Here is a 10,042-nt window from a genome sequence, read left to right as displayed (position 1 = left end):
CAAGATCAAGAAATTGAAACGAAAATTTTATCTTAAATCATGACAACCTTCATGCATGAATAATTCGTAGTCAAGATATGAAAATTCAAGAACCTATGACTCTGATACCACATGTTAGATTTTACACATTTAAAATCTTAAAACATAACTTTAATATACTTTGATTTTTCCCAATAGGATATGTGAAAATCTTGATTTGGTGAAAATCCAATAATACAACTTTGTACCCAATTTAAAATAAAGGGAAATTAGATTTTTTAGAAACCCATTTCTTTTGTTGGATTTTGCTCTATTATTTTGAAGAATAAATTCATGAATTCTATCTTACATATTTTTTATTTTTTTCTGTTCTTCTAAAGTTTTGGGAGTACTCTTGAAATTCTTCATCTTTTTACATAAAGAAACATAATTCAAATAAAATGTATCCCTCTCAAGTAATCCACCCTCATCTTATTGGTTTTTTTATTTCCCTGAATTGAGCACCTCAACTTTAACTTACAACCATACTTCAGTTATTTTGTATGAAAATGGAAGATAAATGAGAAAAAAAAAAAAAAAACAATCATAATGATAAATAATTAGTATAAATTTTTTTTTTTTTTTCGGTTGTGTTGAACGAAATAAACAGTCCATTTGAAGTTATCAGATCTAAAGTTAAGAAATTCATGATAACGGGCTGTTGAGATTGAGTTCAGGGGTTTTTTTATTTTTTTTATTAAGCGTGATTGCAAAATTTATTAAGGATAAGAACAATGATGAATGCACGCCGATTTTAATATGCGACTGATGTGGCAAGGGCAAAAAGTCGCACATGTTTGGTTTTGTGCTATTACCACGTCAGCAGCATTATCAAGACCACATTCATCACGACTCTGGTTGGAAGGAAAACCGCATTCATCACGACTCTTAATGATAAAGATGGTTGGCAGGAATTTGTGGTGAAGGTTCATCTCGAGTAATTGGGATAAGAATACATAAAGATACCAATCTAGCTGAGTACCTTCTAGTTCTTCTGTAAAGACGGGCCTACAGACCCTCTCCACTATTATACAGATCATGCAAAACAAAACAAGTGTACAATAGTCATAGTGCACCTTTCTGGTGGGGGAATAGCAACAAAAGAAAAAGAAAAATACAATTTGCCTCAATTATTGGACTGTGAGATCTGCAAAGCAAAATTTGAAAACCCAAACCCAGAAAACAAAATCAAACGCAGCCCAAACCAAAGAGCATTGATTGAGATAGTGAAAGTGCGATTATTTTTAACAACAGAAGAGAAGAAAATGCGACTCTAAGCATAATTAAATAGAAGAACAAAATTATTGCCCCCGCCATGTCTATGGTATAAGGCTTCAATGATGAATTGATTTCTCTTTAATTTATTCAAGACTTTTTTCAAATTTAACCCAAAGCTACAAATAACAAACCAAGCTTAGATAGACAGGCACTCATGCCACCCAACCACTAGATTGATTGTGTTTTATTTTCTCCAACAATAAACATCTACTAAAATAATAATAAATTTAAAAGCCATAGACAATTTTGGGGTGTTTTTTTTTCCTACCTCACAAGGCCTAAATTAAGTATACCCCATGATGTGTTAGGCCATGCCTTCTCCCTTGCCTTCATAACCAAAACCCTAGCCCAAGCAACCCATCCTTCCCAAGACATCCTCTTATCCCAAGGACTCCCCCATTCCAACAACAGAATCAACCCCTTTTCTGCCTCCCTCTCACCTTCCTCATATCTTCCTTTTGTCAAATAAACTTGACCCAACAACACATGTGGTTCCCCAACAAATGGGTTCTTTTCAATACATCTCACTAATAACTCTTCAGCTCTCTCCAACCCTTTCTTGCTCCCTTCTTCACATACAGCTTCCCAATACAAATCCCTAGCAATTATTTGCTCCTCTGCATCCAAAACCTTAGTGCAATTCTCAAAAACAGGAGGAATCACTAATTCAATCTCTTCATTTCTATTTGATTCTATTTCTGAAGATGATGAACATACACCACCACCACCAACCCATTTCCTCTCTTGAATGAAAATCTCTTCTTCTCTCACAATCAGATTATATAAAGCAGCCATTCTGGATATGGAGTTCAACCAAAGCCCAGGCTTTCCATCTCCAGGCCAAAGAGCAGAGAAATCATTTCCAGAGAATTCGAGACGACCATTAGAATTATCAAATAGCACATCCTGAAAACCAAATAATTGATCACTAAAATCAGCCATTGTCATCATAAGAAACACAGCAACAATCCTTCTCGACACAGTTACATCGTCTCCAGTCTTTATGTGCTTCACCAATATCCCTTGAGATGGAAGAAGAGACTGTAACTTGTTCCTCCACTCTTCTTGTGGATTAAAAATATGCATCTCCTTAGCATTTCTTAATGAAATTTCAGATAATTTGAGATGATTCATGAGTTGTTGATCCGTGTAGTGAAAGAGAAGGTCTTCGTGGATGAGAGATTGACGAGGGACAATACAGAAGAGATGAATGAGATGCTCAGCGGCCTCACCCACGAGATTGCGAACGGTATCGCGGCCGGTTAAAGGGTCGAAGATAGCAAGATTGACATAAGAATTGGAGTAAGCAGAGTGGAAAAGACCACAAAGGGAGATTGAGTCAGGAGAGTTCCAGAGGTTTAGAATTCGGTAGATGTCGAGTAGGTGATCGAGGAAACTTCCATGCTTGTGCCAACACTCTCCTGCACCTACAGAGCGGAGGACTGAAACGAGAGAAGGAAGTTTTGGATCGATTGTTTCGAGCTCTCCACGGAGGAAAGGCCGAGCTCTTTCTAAGACTTTTTCGGATCGAAAAGTAATCGGCAACGAAGGCGAAGGAGAAGGAGAAGGAGAAGGAGAAGGCATGGTTTTTGTTTGATTGTTTGATAGAATGTAGAAGATTGCAGAGGACGTATTTATTAAGGTCATCTATCAAGTACCCACTGAAACGTAGGAGAATTGGATTTGATGATAAAACTTGGATAAGGTTGAGTCACCGAGAAACTTCTCGAACGTAAAATCTTATCTGTAAAAATACATTTCTTACTAACATAGTAAGATTTTAATACTTACTACACATTTGCAATTCAATAATACCACAGCCCTAAATCTTCGTAAGATAGCAAGGCTAGTGGGACTCTTGAGGTTATCACCGAAGGAAATATTTGGAGTTTGCCTGTTTCTTTTATTAGTTTTAAATAAATTTGTGGAAGTAACCCCAGTACGTTTTGGGCAATATCTTAAGAGCGCTGATTGATGGAGGGAGCTAACGAAAGCTGATGTGGAAACAAATAACCTGTTAAAAAAAAAAAAATTTATCTCTCTTGCGCCCACATATTTATTTTTTTCAGATTTCAAATCTTTAAAAATACTGTAAGACCCACATTAATTATCACATTGACAATTCAACAACGCAAACATCTAAATTTCATGAAAATATTCATATTCAATGGTATTTAAAATGGACGACTACCAAGTATCCACATTTAAAAATAAAATTCAATAATAAAAAATAATTATTTTCTTTTATGTTTTTTTTTTAAAAAAATTGATATAATTTTATCCTCTACAATCCCATTTCATTGGATCATGATTTTCAATATCACAAGGTGATCAGATCTAAAAGTTTCTTTTTTTTTTCACTATGGGCAAGAGAGAAAAACTTTATTTTTCTTTTTTTTTACTTTTTTAATAAGTTATGTGCTTTCACATTAGCGTTTGTCAAATCCATCCACCAAGAATCCATCAAATTATCAGTACTCATATATTAACTGCCCGTCATTTTCTTTGTCTAACATTTTTGAAGTTAAATGAAAAATGATCTAAATTATAAAGGACATTTTTCCATAGACAACATTTCGGAATGGGCTGACTCTTTGAGAGGAGATCATCCTCACAAAAAATCAACCGATTCTAAAACTTCTAACCCTATGAAAAGTGGTTACAAAATAACAATCAATGATTCTTCAACTTGTAAACTGAAACTAGCAATTTTAGAATGGATTGACTATTTGTGAGGATGATCACCTCACCTTAGAGATCATCCTTGCAAAAAATCAAATCATTACAAAACTTTTAGCTTATATAGGACAAAACGTGTTGTCTATGGAACCCAACCCAATTCTAAAACCCCTACATCTTTCTATGCTGAACTAACTAAAAGAAAAAATAAATACACAACCGACCTAGAGTATGCATAGAACTAGAGATTTTTTGCCTTTGTGTTTTGTGCACATTCCACATCAGTCGAGTATGTTTGAGATTTTTTAGTTAATTTAGTATTATTATTCCAACTTGAGTTCTGGAAAGGTAGCTTAACTGTGATACCCCAAGTTTTCAATGAGTGTCTCGAGGAAATATTTGTAGTTTTTGACATTGATTTAAAAGTATGAATTCTTAATTTTAAATATTTGAGACAAACAAACTTCATCGATAGATTCAAAAGGATCAAAAAACATACTTTAGCCTGTAAATACATTCTAATCAGAAAAACATACTTTAACCTATAAGCACATTTTAAATATTTGAGGCAAGCTAACTTCATCGATAGATTCAAAAGGATCGAAAAACATATTTTAGCTTGTAAGCACATTTTAATCAGAAGTCGAACGAAAAAATAGTCAAATCCTCAAGTTTAATGTCAACTTTTATCCAATAGATAAAATGTTAATTTAGAAGTATAATTAGAGCAATCTGATCACACCATTGGGTTCGTGTCGAAAAATTACTTAAAATAAAATATAAGAATGTCCTAATCATCATTCGGAAAAAATAATTCTCAAAATGACACTTAAGTTATAAATATCATAACGCTAAAGAAAAATCTGATTTTTCTTATTCTTCTCTCCAAACAAAACTTAACCACTTTTTCCCCTCAATCGTTATAACTCAAATCTACGTCACACGAGAACGATCTAAGTTTTGTCATAAGAAGGAAAGTCGTTAATCTCATAGAGAGCTATGCGTGGACATAAGAAATTTCAATTTTCATCGGAGGAAAATTTCTCCTTAACTCCGCTCAACCGTCGAAAATAGTCCGAAGTAGGATGTCTTCCCTTTTACCTTCTAATTATACAATAATTTCATAGAAAAATACATTTAATCTTTTAGATTATGATTGTTCTTCCAATTTTTTATTAATTCGTTAAATTCGCACATGTTTGAATGGATTGAATTATGTTTACGTAATTCTTTTCGATTGATTTTGATTCATTAGATGTTATCTAAATCTTTTATAAGTTGTTTGATATTTTAGAAATTAATAGATATCTTTTTTTATCGATTTTGGATGAGTTTTGATGAAAAAAATTTGAAAAGCAAAAACTTTTTGAAGCTTTCCACTTATTGACAGCGTCGTCGTTAGAAATTTTTGTTGGTCAAATTTGAAATCTGGTTATTGGTTTGTTCTCCCCACAACAAATATGTATTTTTCCCACTTTTATTTTATTAAAAATATTTAAGTAAATGTTCTCTTTAATTTTTACTTTCCATTTACTTTAAGTTCTTTAATGAAATTAAGGTTTTGCCCCCCCCCCCTATTTGAAAATTTTGAAAATGATTTTAAGATCTAAATCTCATCGTATCAAAATGTGATTTTTGGTTTCAAGAACAAAACGTAAATTTTGATGTTTTTGTCCAATTTTTAAAATTCAATATCTTTATCGTTCCTTTGAATTAAGGTATAAAAATTACACGATGTTTTTTATGTTGTTGAGGACTTTCATTTACAAAAACCCATTTTCATTTTCAATTTCAACAACTTTGAAAAATCACTTTTTCCATTACTTAGCCAAATTTTCACAGCTTTTACGTCTTATGACTTTATCGTATTTTCTTAGTCTTCCTACTCAACTAAAATCATCGAATGAAATTAGTTGACATTCTATAGATTTCGAATAACTTTAAAAGTGAAACTAATTTAATAGATATGTACGAAGTTAAATGATGGATTGATCGATTTATTGATGGATGGATAGAAAGAATGTATGTTCTTAAATGATTGATGGGACAATGCCTCCAACCATATGCAATGGCCATGCCATGTAAGATTTGATAGATAGATAAATGAATAGATTAATAAAAATGACAGATGGATGTCATTGGAGAGCACTACCAAATCTTGTTTATATTTTCGATAAAAAAAAATTAGTATATATTACAAATCAAAATTATATTGTTTACCAAAAAAGGTTCATAGAAAACCCATAACGAGTGACACGTTACTGTATATCCGGAAGCGACAAGTTAATTTAAGGTAACACTAGATGTCATATACTTTTCAGAAGTATAGGATACATTAGAGCATATTACAACTTGTGCGGTCAAAATCCGGTGGACAGCTCTGATGGTCCTAACATGCACTGATCCGAAGTCGCTCCATGCACTCCCTGTTTCCTCGCGATGGCTTATTACCTGCCACAGACACTCCGATACTCAAGTTAGAAAGACAGAAGAGCAATAATCGATACTGACTAGCTCTCGATCCCCCCTCACAATAGTGCTTACTGTGCTATTTAACCCCCTCACTTTCCTTAGGGTTTCCCCCCTTATAGGCTACAGTATAAGCTGTAATCATGGGATTTATACTAACTCTTGGGGGTTGTCTACCTAATCGGGGTTTATCTGTTATACTTACATCCGGGATTTTCGGAATTGACGTGCACGCAACAGTATTGCAATTTTCTCAAGGTCTACCTGCCTTGCCTTGCTGGGTTGACTTCACTCAGTGATGTGCTATCCTGTAAACCAGGTTAGGGAGGCATCTCCTCTGGCCTGCCCTACTTGCTCGGGCAACGCTTTATCAACTAGTTTGTGATAGGTACCCCCTAGCCGTCTTGGACACGTGTACGATCAAGATTAATGCGCAATTATTTCCCTTTACAACAACCCACTCTCGAAGAGGCGTAACGTCTTTTCGTCTCCTCAAGACGTAATGTTGGTGCCTACTGGCTATTTAGGCTCTTCATAATTGTACCTACTATTTTCGAATCGACGTATTAAATGCAACGTCACTCCGTATCTCTGTTGACGGCTCAGATAGATTCTTTTTCATCTGTGTCCGCCCACGTGTCCCTTTGCTTCCTCGCATTTCCCCATCTACGATGCTTCAACTGGACTCGTACTGTCCTCTTGGGCATATGTACTCCTGCGCCCAATTTTATATAAATAGGGAACTTCGTGCATTTTTTGTCTACTATCGTGCTGAGACTTTACAAATCTGTTTCTGTGTTTTTCTTGTAAAGGTTTTTTCTCTCTCTCAGTCTCATTTGCTACAACACTTACCTCTTCACATCAAGGTAATCTTTTTCTTTTCCTATCTATTTGCTTCTTCTTCTATACCTGAATTCCCATGGCTATCACTCCATTCCATATCCAACGAAGCCTGTACATTCCTGTTTCGGTGCATTTTCGGATTGGCAGTGACTTTGATACCCCCGGTGACTATCGCCCGGGGGAAATCTTTGTTTATGCTGGCCAAATCAAGGTTGGCCTTAGTTTTCCTCTCTCTGCCTTCTTGAGAGAGGTATTGAGTAAAATAAATCGATCTCCTGGACAAATATCTTGGAACTGTTACAGTCTGGTAGAGGCTGTGGAAGAGATGGGGGTTACCTCCAATGACTTATTATCCCGGTACAACCTGAAGGTGATCCCCCATCAGTCGGGATTCTTCTCACTATCCTCCAAGAGTATGGCCGTGGCTCTGACCCCTTCTCTCCCAAGTTTTGATAAAGGGTGGCATAAAGACCCCTTTTATATTTCTGGAGATTGGGAATTTGCCCCTAGCCCCACGAAGGATTCAGAGTCTCTCATGTCTTCCAAGGTAATGTCGTCTTGGGACTGTTAGTCTTGTATTTTGTTTTGGGCCTTACTCATCCACTTCTTGTTTCTCTTAACGGCTCTCCTACTACTTCTGTAGATTTTTCTGCTCTGGCGGCTATAGAGGCTAGAAAGTTACAGTGCAGGGCATCTGAAGGCCGAAGGTTAGAGCTAGTGGAACTCCAAACCAGGGCTGCTGAGAAAGCGGTGGTGGACAATCTATTGGGCGTCGTTCCTCAGCTACCTTCATGACAAGCTTCACCTGGTCGGGCTGGTCATACCATAGAGGGTTGTAAGCTGCTTTCGCCTACTCCACGATGATGGAATCCGAGTAATCTGACTCTTCCCTCCAGCGTACCGGGCCCAGCTCGTATTTCTACCTGTGTCCTCCGGCGTCATGGACATCGACTTCTCAGAGTTCCCTCTTTCCACTGCCACCTGAGTTGCTCCACCACCCGTCCCAACAAAGAGGCGGAAGAAACAAAGAAGCTACGCTTCCTGTGGCACCGACCATTCTGGAGAGGCTGGTCCACTAACTGCAGTGCCTGAGGGGGTCTTTTACCTTCGTTCCATCCTCTACTTCTGCCTCTACTGCTGTTATTGTCGAGGTTACTGCTGGTGTCGTTGCTGTTTCTACAGGCATATTTGAGGAAATTCGAACGGAGGTTGGGCAGGGTTCTGCTATCCCCCGGGAGGACAACCCTGCTATTGCTCTCCAATAACGGAAAAGACGTCAACTGGTTAGGAGAAATATGAGGAGCCCTTCCCCTTCTTAGGGGTCTGAGGGTGAGGAGCCCCTACTACGCAAGACCCCTCTAAAGGAGGCTTCCTTTGCTTGGATGGACTGCAGAGCCTATCTTCGGGACGAAAATGAAGGCAACCTCTTCCTCCCCCTTGCTACGTCCACAATAAAGGCTGCAGGATTAAAGACCCCATAACCATTGCTTCCCTGCTCTCCCAATCCATTTCTCCTATGGATTGGGATGTTGCTGATCGGGCTAATGCTGACTTGGGCTTCGGTCATTTCGTCTATGGTCTTCACCAAGTAATTTCTATTCCTTTTTCCCTACTCAATTGCTTCTGACATCTGCATTCTAACACTCAGTTCTCTCTTCGTAAGCTCACATGTATGGAACCGTGACTTTCTTGAAGTGGCGAGAGGCTGAGAATCGGGCAACTATCCTGGCTAGAGAGCGGGATAAGAAAATAGCTGTGCTCCAGGCTGAGCCGGCCTCCTCTAGCCAATTTTCTCAAGAGCCTAGGAAGGAGATGGAGGCTAACCTGGCCCAATTATCCAACGCGAACTTAGACTTGAAGGCATCCAATAAGAGGCTGACAGATCTCCAGGGTCTTCTACAACTAGAGTTGGCCAACTACAAGGAGAGAGTGCAATGGAAAGATGTAGAGTTAGCAGAACTCCAGGAAAAAATTTGGCAGCAAGAACTAAAGCTGACCTCCTTGAGAACAAGTGCTGATTCAATCAGAGTTACTCAGGCCAAAGAGGATGAAGCTGAAACAAGGAAGCTACTGGGGCAGCTGTAGGCCCGGTATTCTCAGCTGATGGAGGAGTCCTTTGTGAAGGCTTATCATGAAGGCTTCGAAGCTGCTCGACTCCAATATGAGGACGAAAAATAGGACATGGATGGTGAAGTGGACCTAGAAGATGCTCCCGTAATATCCCCTACCCAGGATGCTTTTTGGACTGAGTGTTTTGGGCGTGCTCCCCCTTCTAGTTGGATAAGGAAGGGAATCCCATTGCTATCCTTTCTCGAGCACTTGGGGACCTCATGGAAGCTGGTGCTACCTTAGAATTGAACCTCGCTCAGGTAGCGGGTTCTTCAGCTTAGCTTGTCGATTCACCCCCTGTCCAACCATCCATCCCTATTATCTTCGAGGACCAAGACAGAGTCGTTGATCCCCTTAGCACTACTAATGAAGCAGACCCTTCTGCTGCTCCTGCTTCCACTACTCAGCCTTCCTCTGAAGGATAATTTGTTCTCTGTTGTTGTACTTGTGTTTTTTGTACTTATCCCTTCTTTTGGGATTTTTTGTACTTTCTCCTTAACTTAATGAAAAGTTTTGGTTACACGTACTACTGCCTCTACAATTTCTTTCTATTGATTATACTGCTTGTATATGTGCTGGCTGAAACAACCCCCACACATACTGAAAGTACTAGTTGTTCGATTACTTACAAGCTACTAGCTGCTAC

At 38.0% G+C, this 10,042-nt stretch overlaps 1 protein-coding gene across 1 annotated transcript; it reads right to left on the bottom strand.

Annotated features, from left to right (window-relative positions):
- Positions 1-1,319: 1,319 nt before the first annotated feature.
- LOC147401608 (E3 ubiquitin-protein ligase) lies at positions 1,320-2,942 on the bottom strand. Its single transcript, XM_086442939.1, has one exon. It carries the CDS (start codon positions 2,878-2,880, stop codon positions 1,561-1,563), a length of 1,320 nt encoding a protein of 439 aa, XP_086299065.1. The 5' UTR covers positions 2,881-2,942; the 3' UTR covers positions 1,320-1,560.
- Between the last annotated feature and the right edge of the window lie 7,100 nt (positions 2,943-10,042).

This window comes from Akebia trifoliata, chromosome 5, assembly GCF_017979445.1.
Source record: "Akebia trifoliata isolate Shusen 1 chromosome 5, ASM1797944v1, whole genome shotgun sequence".
Classification (NCBI taxonomy): domain Eukaryota; kingdom Viridiplantae; phylum Streptophyta; class Magnoliopsida; order Ranunculales; family Lardizabalaceae; genus Akebia; species Akebia trifoliata.
Note: the sequence above shows the minus strand (reverse complement) of the source record. Positions and strands in the feature narration are given on the sequence as shown.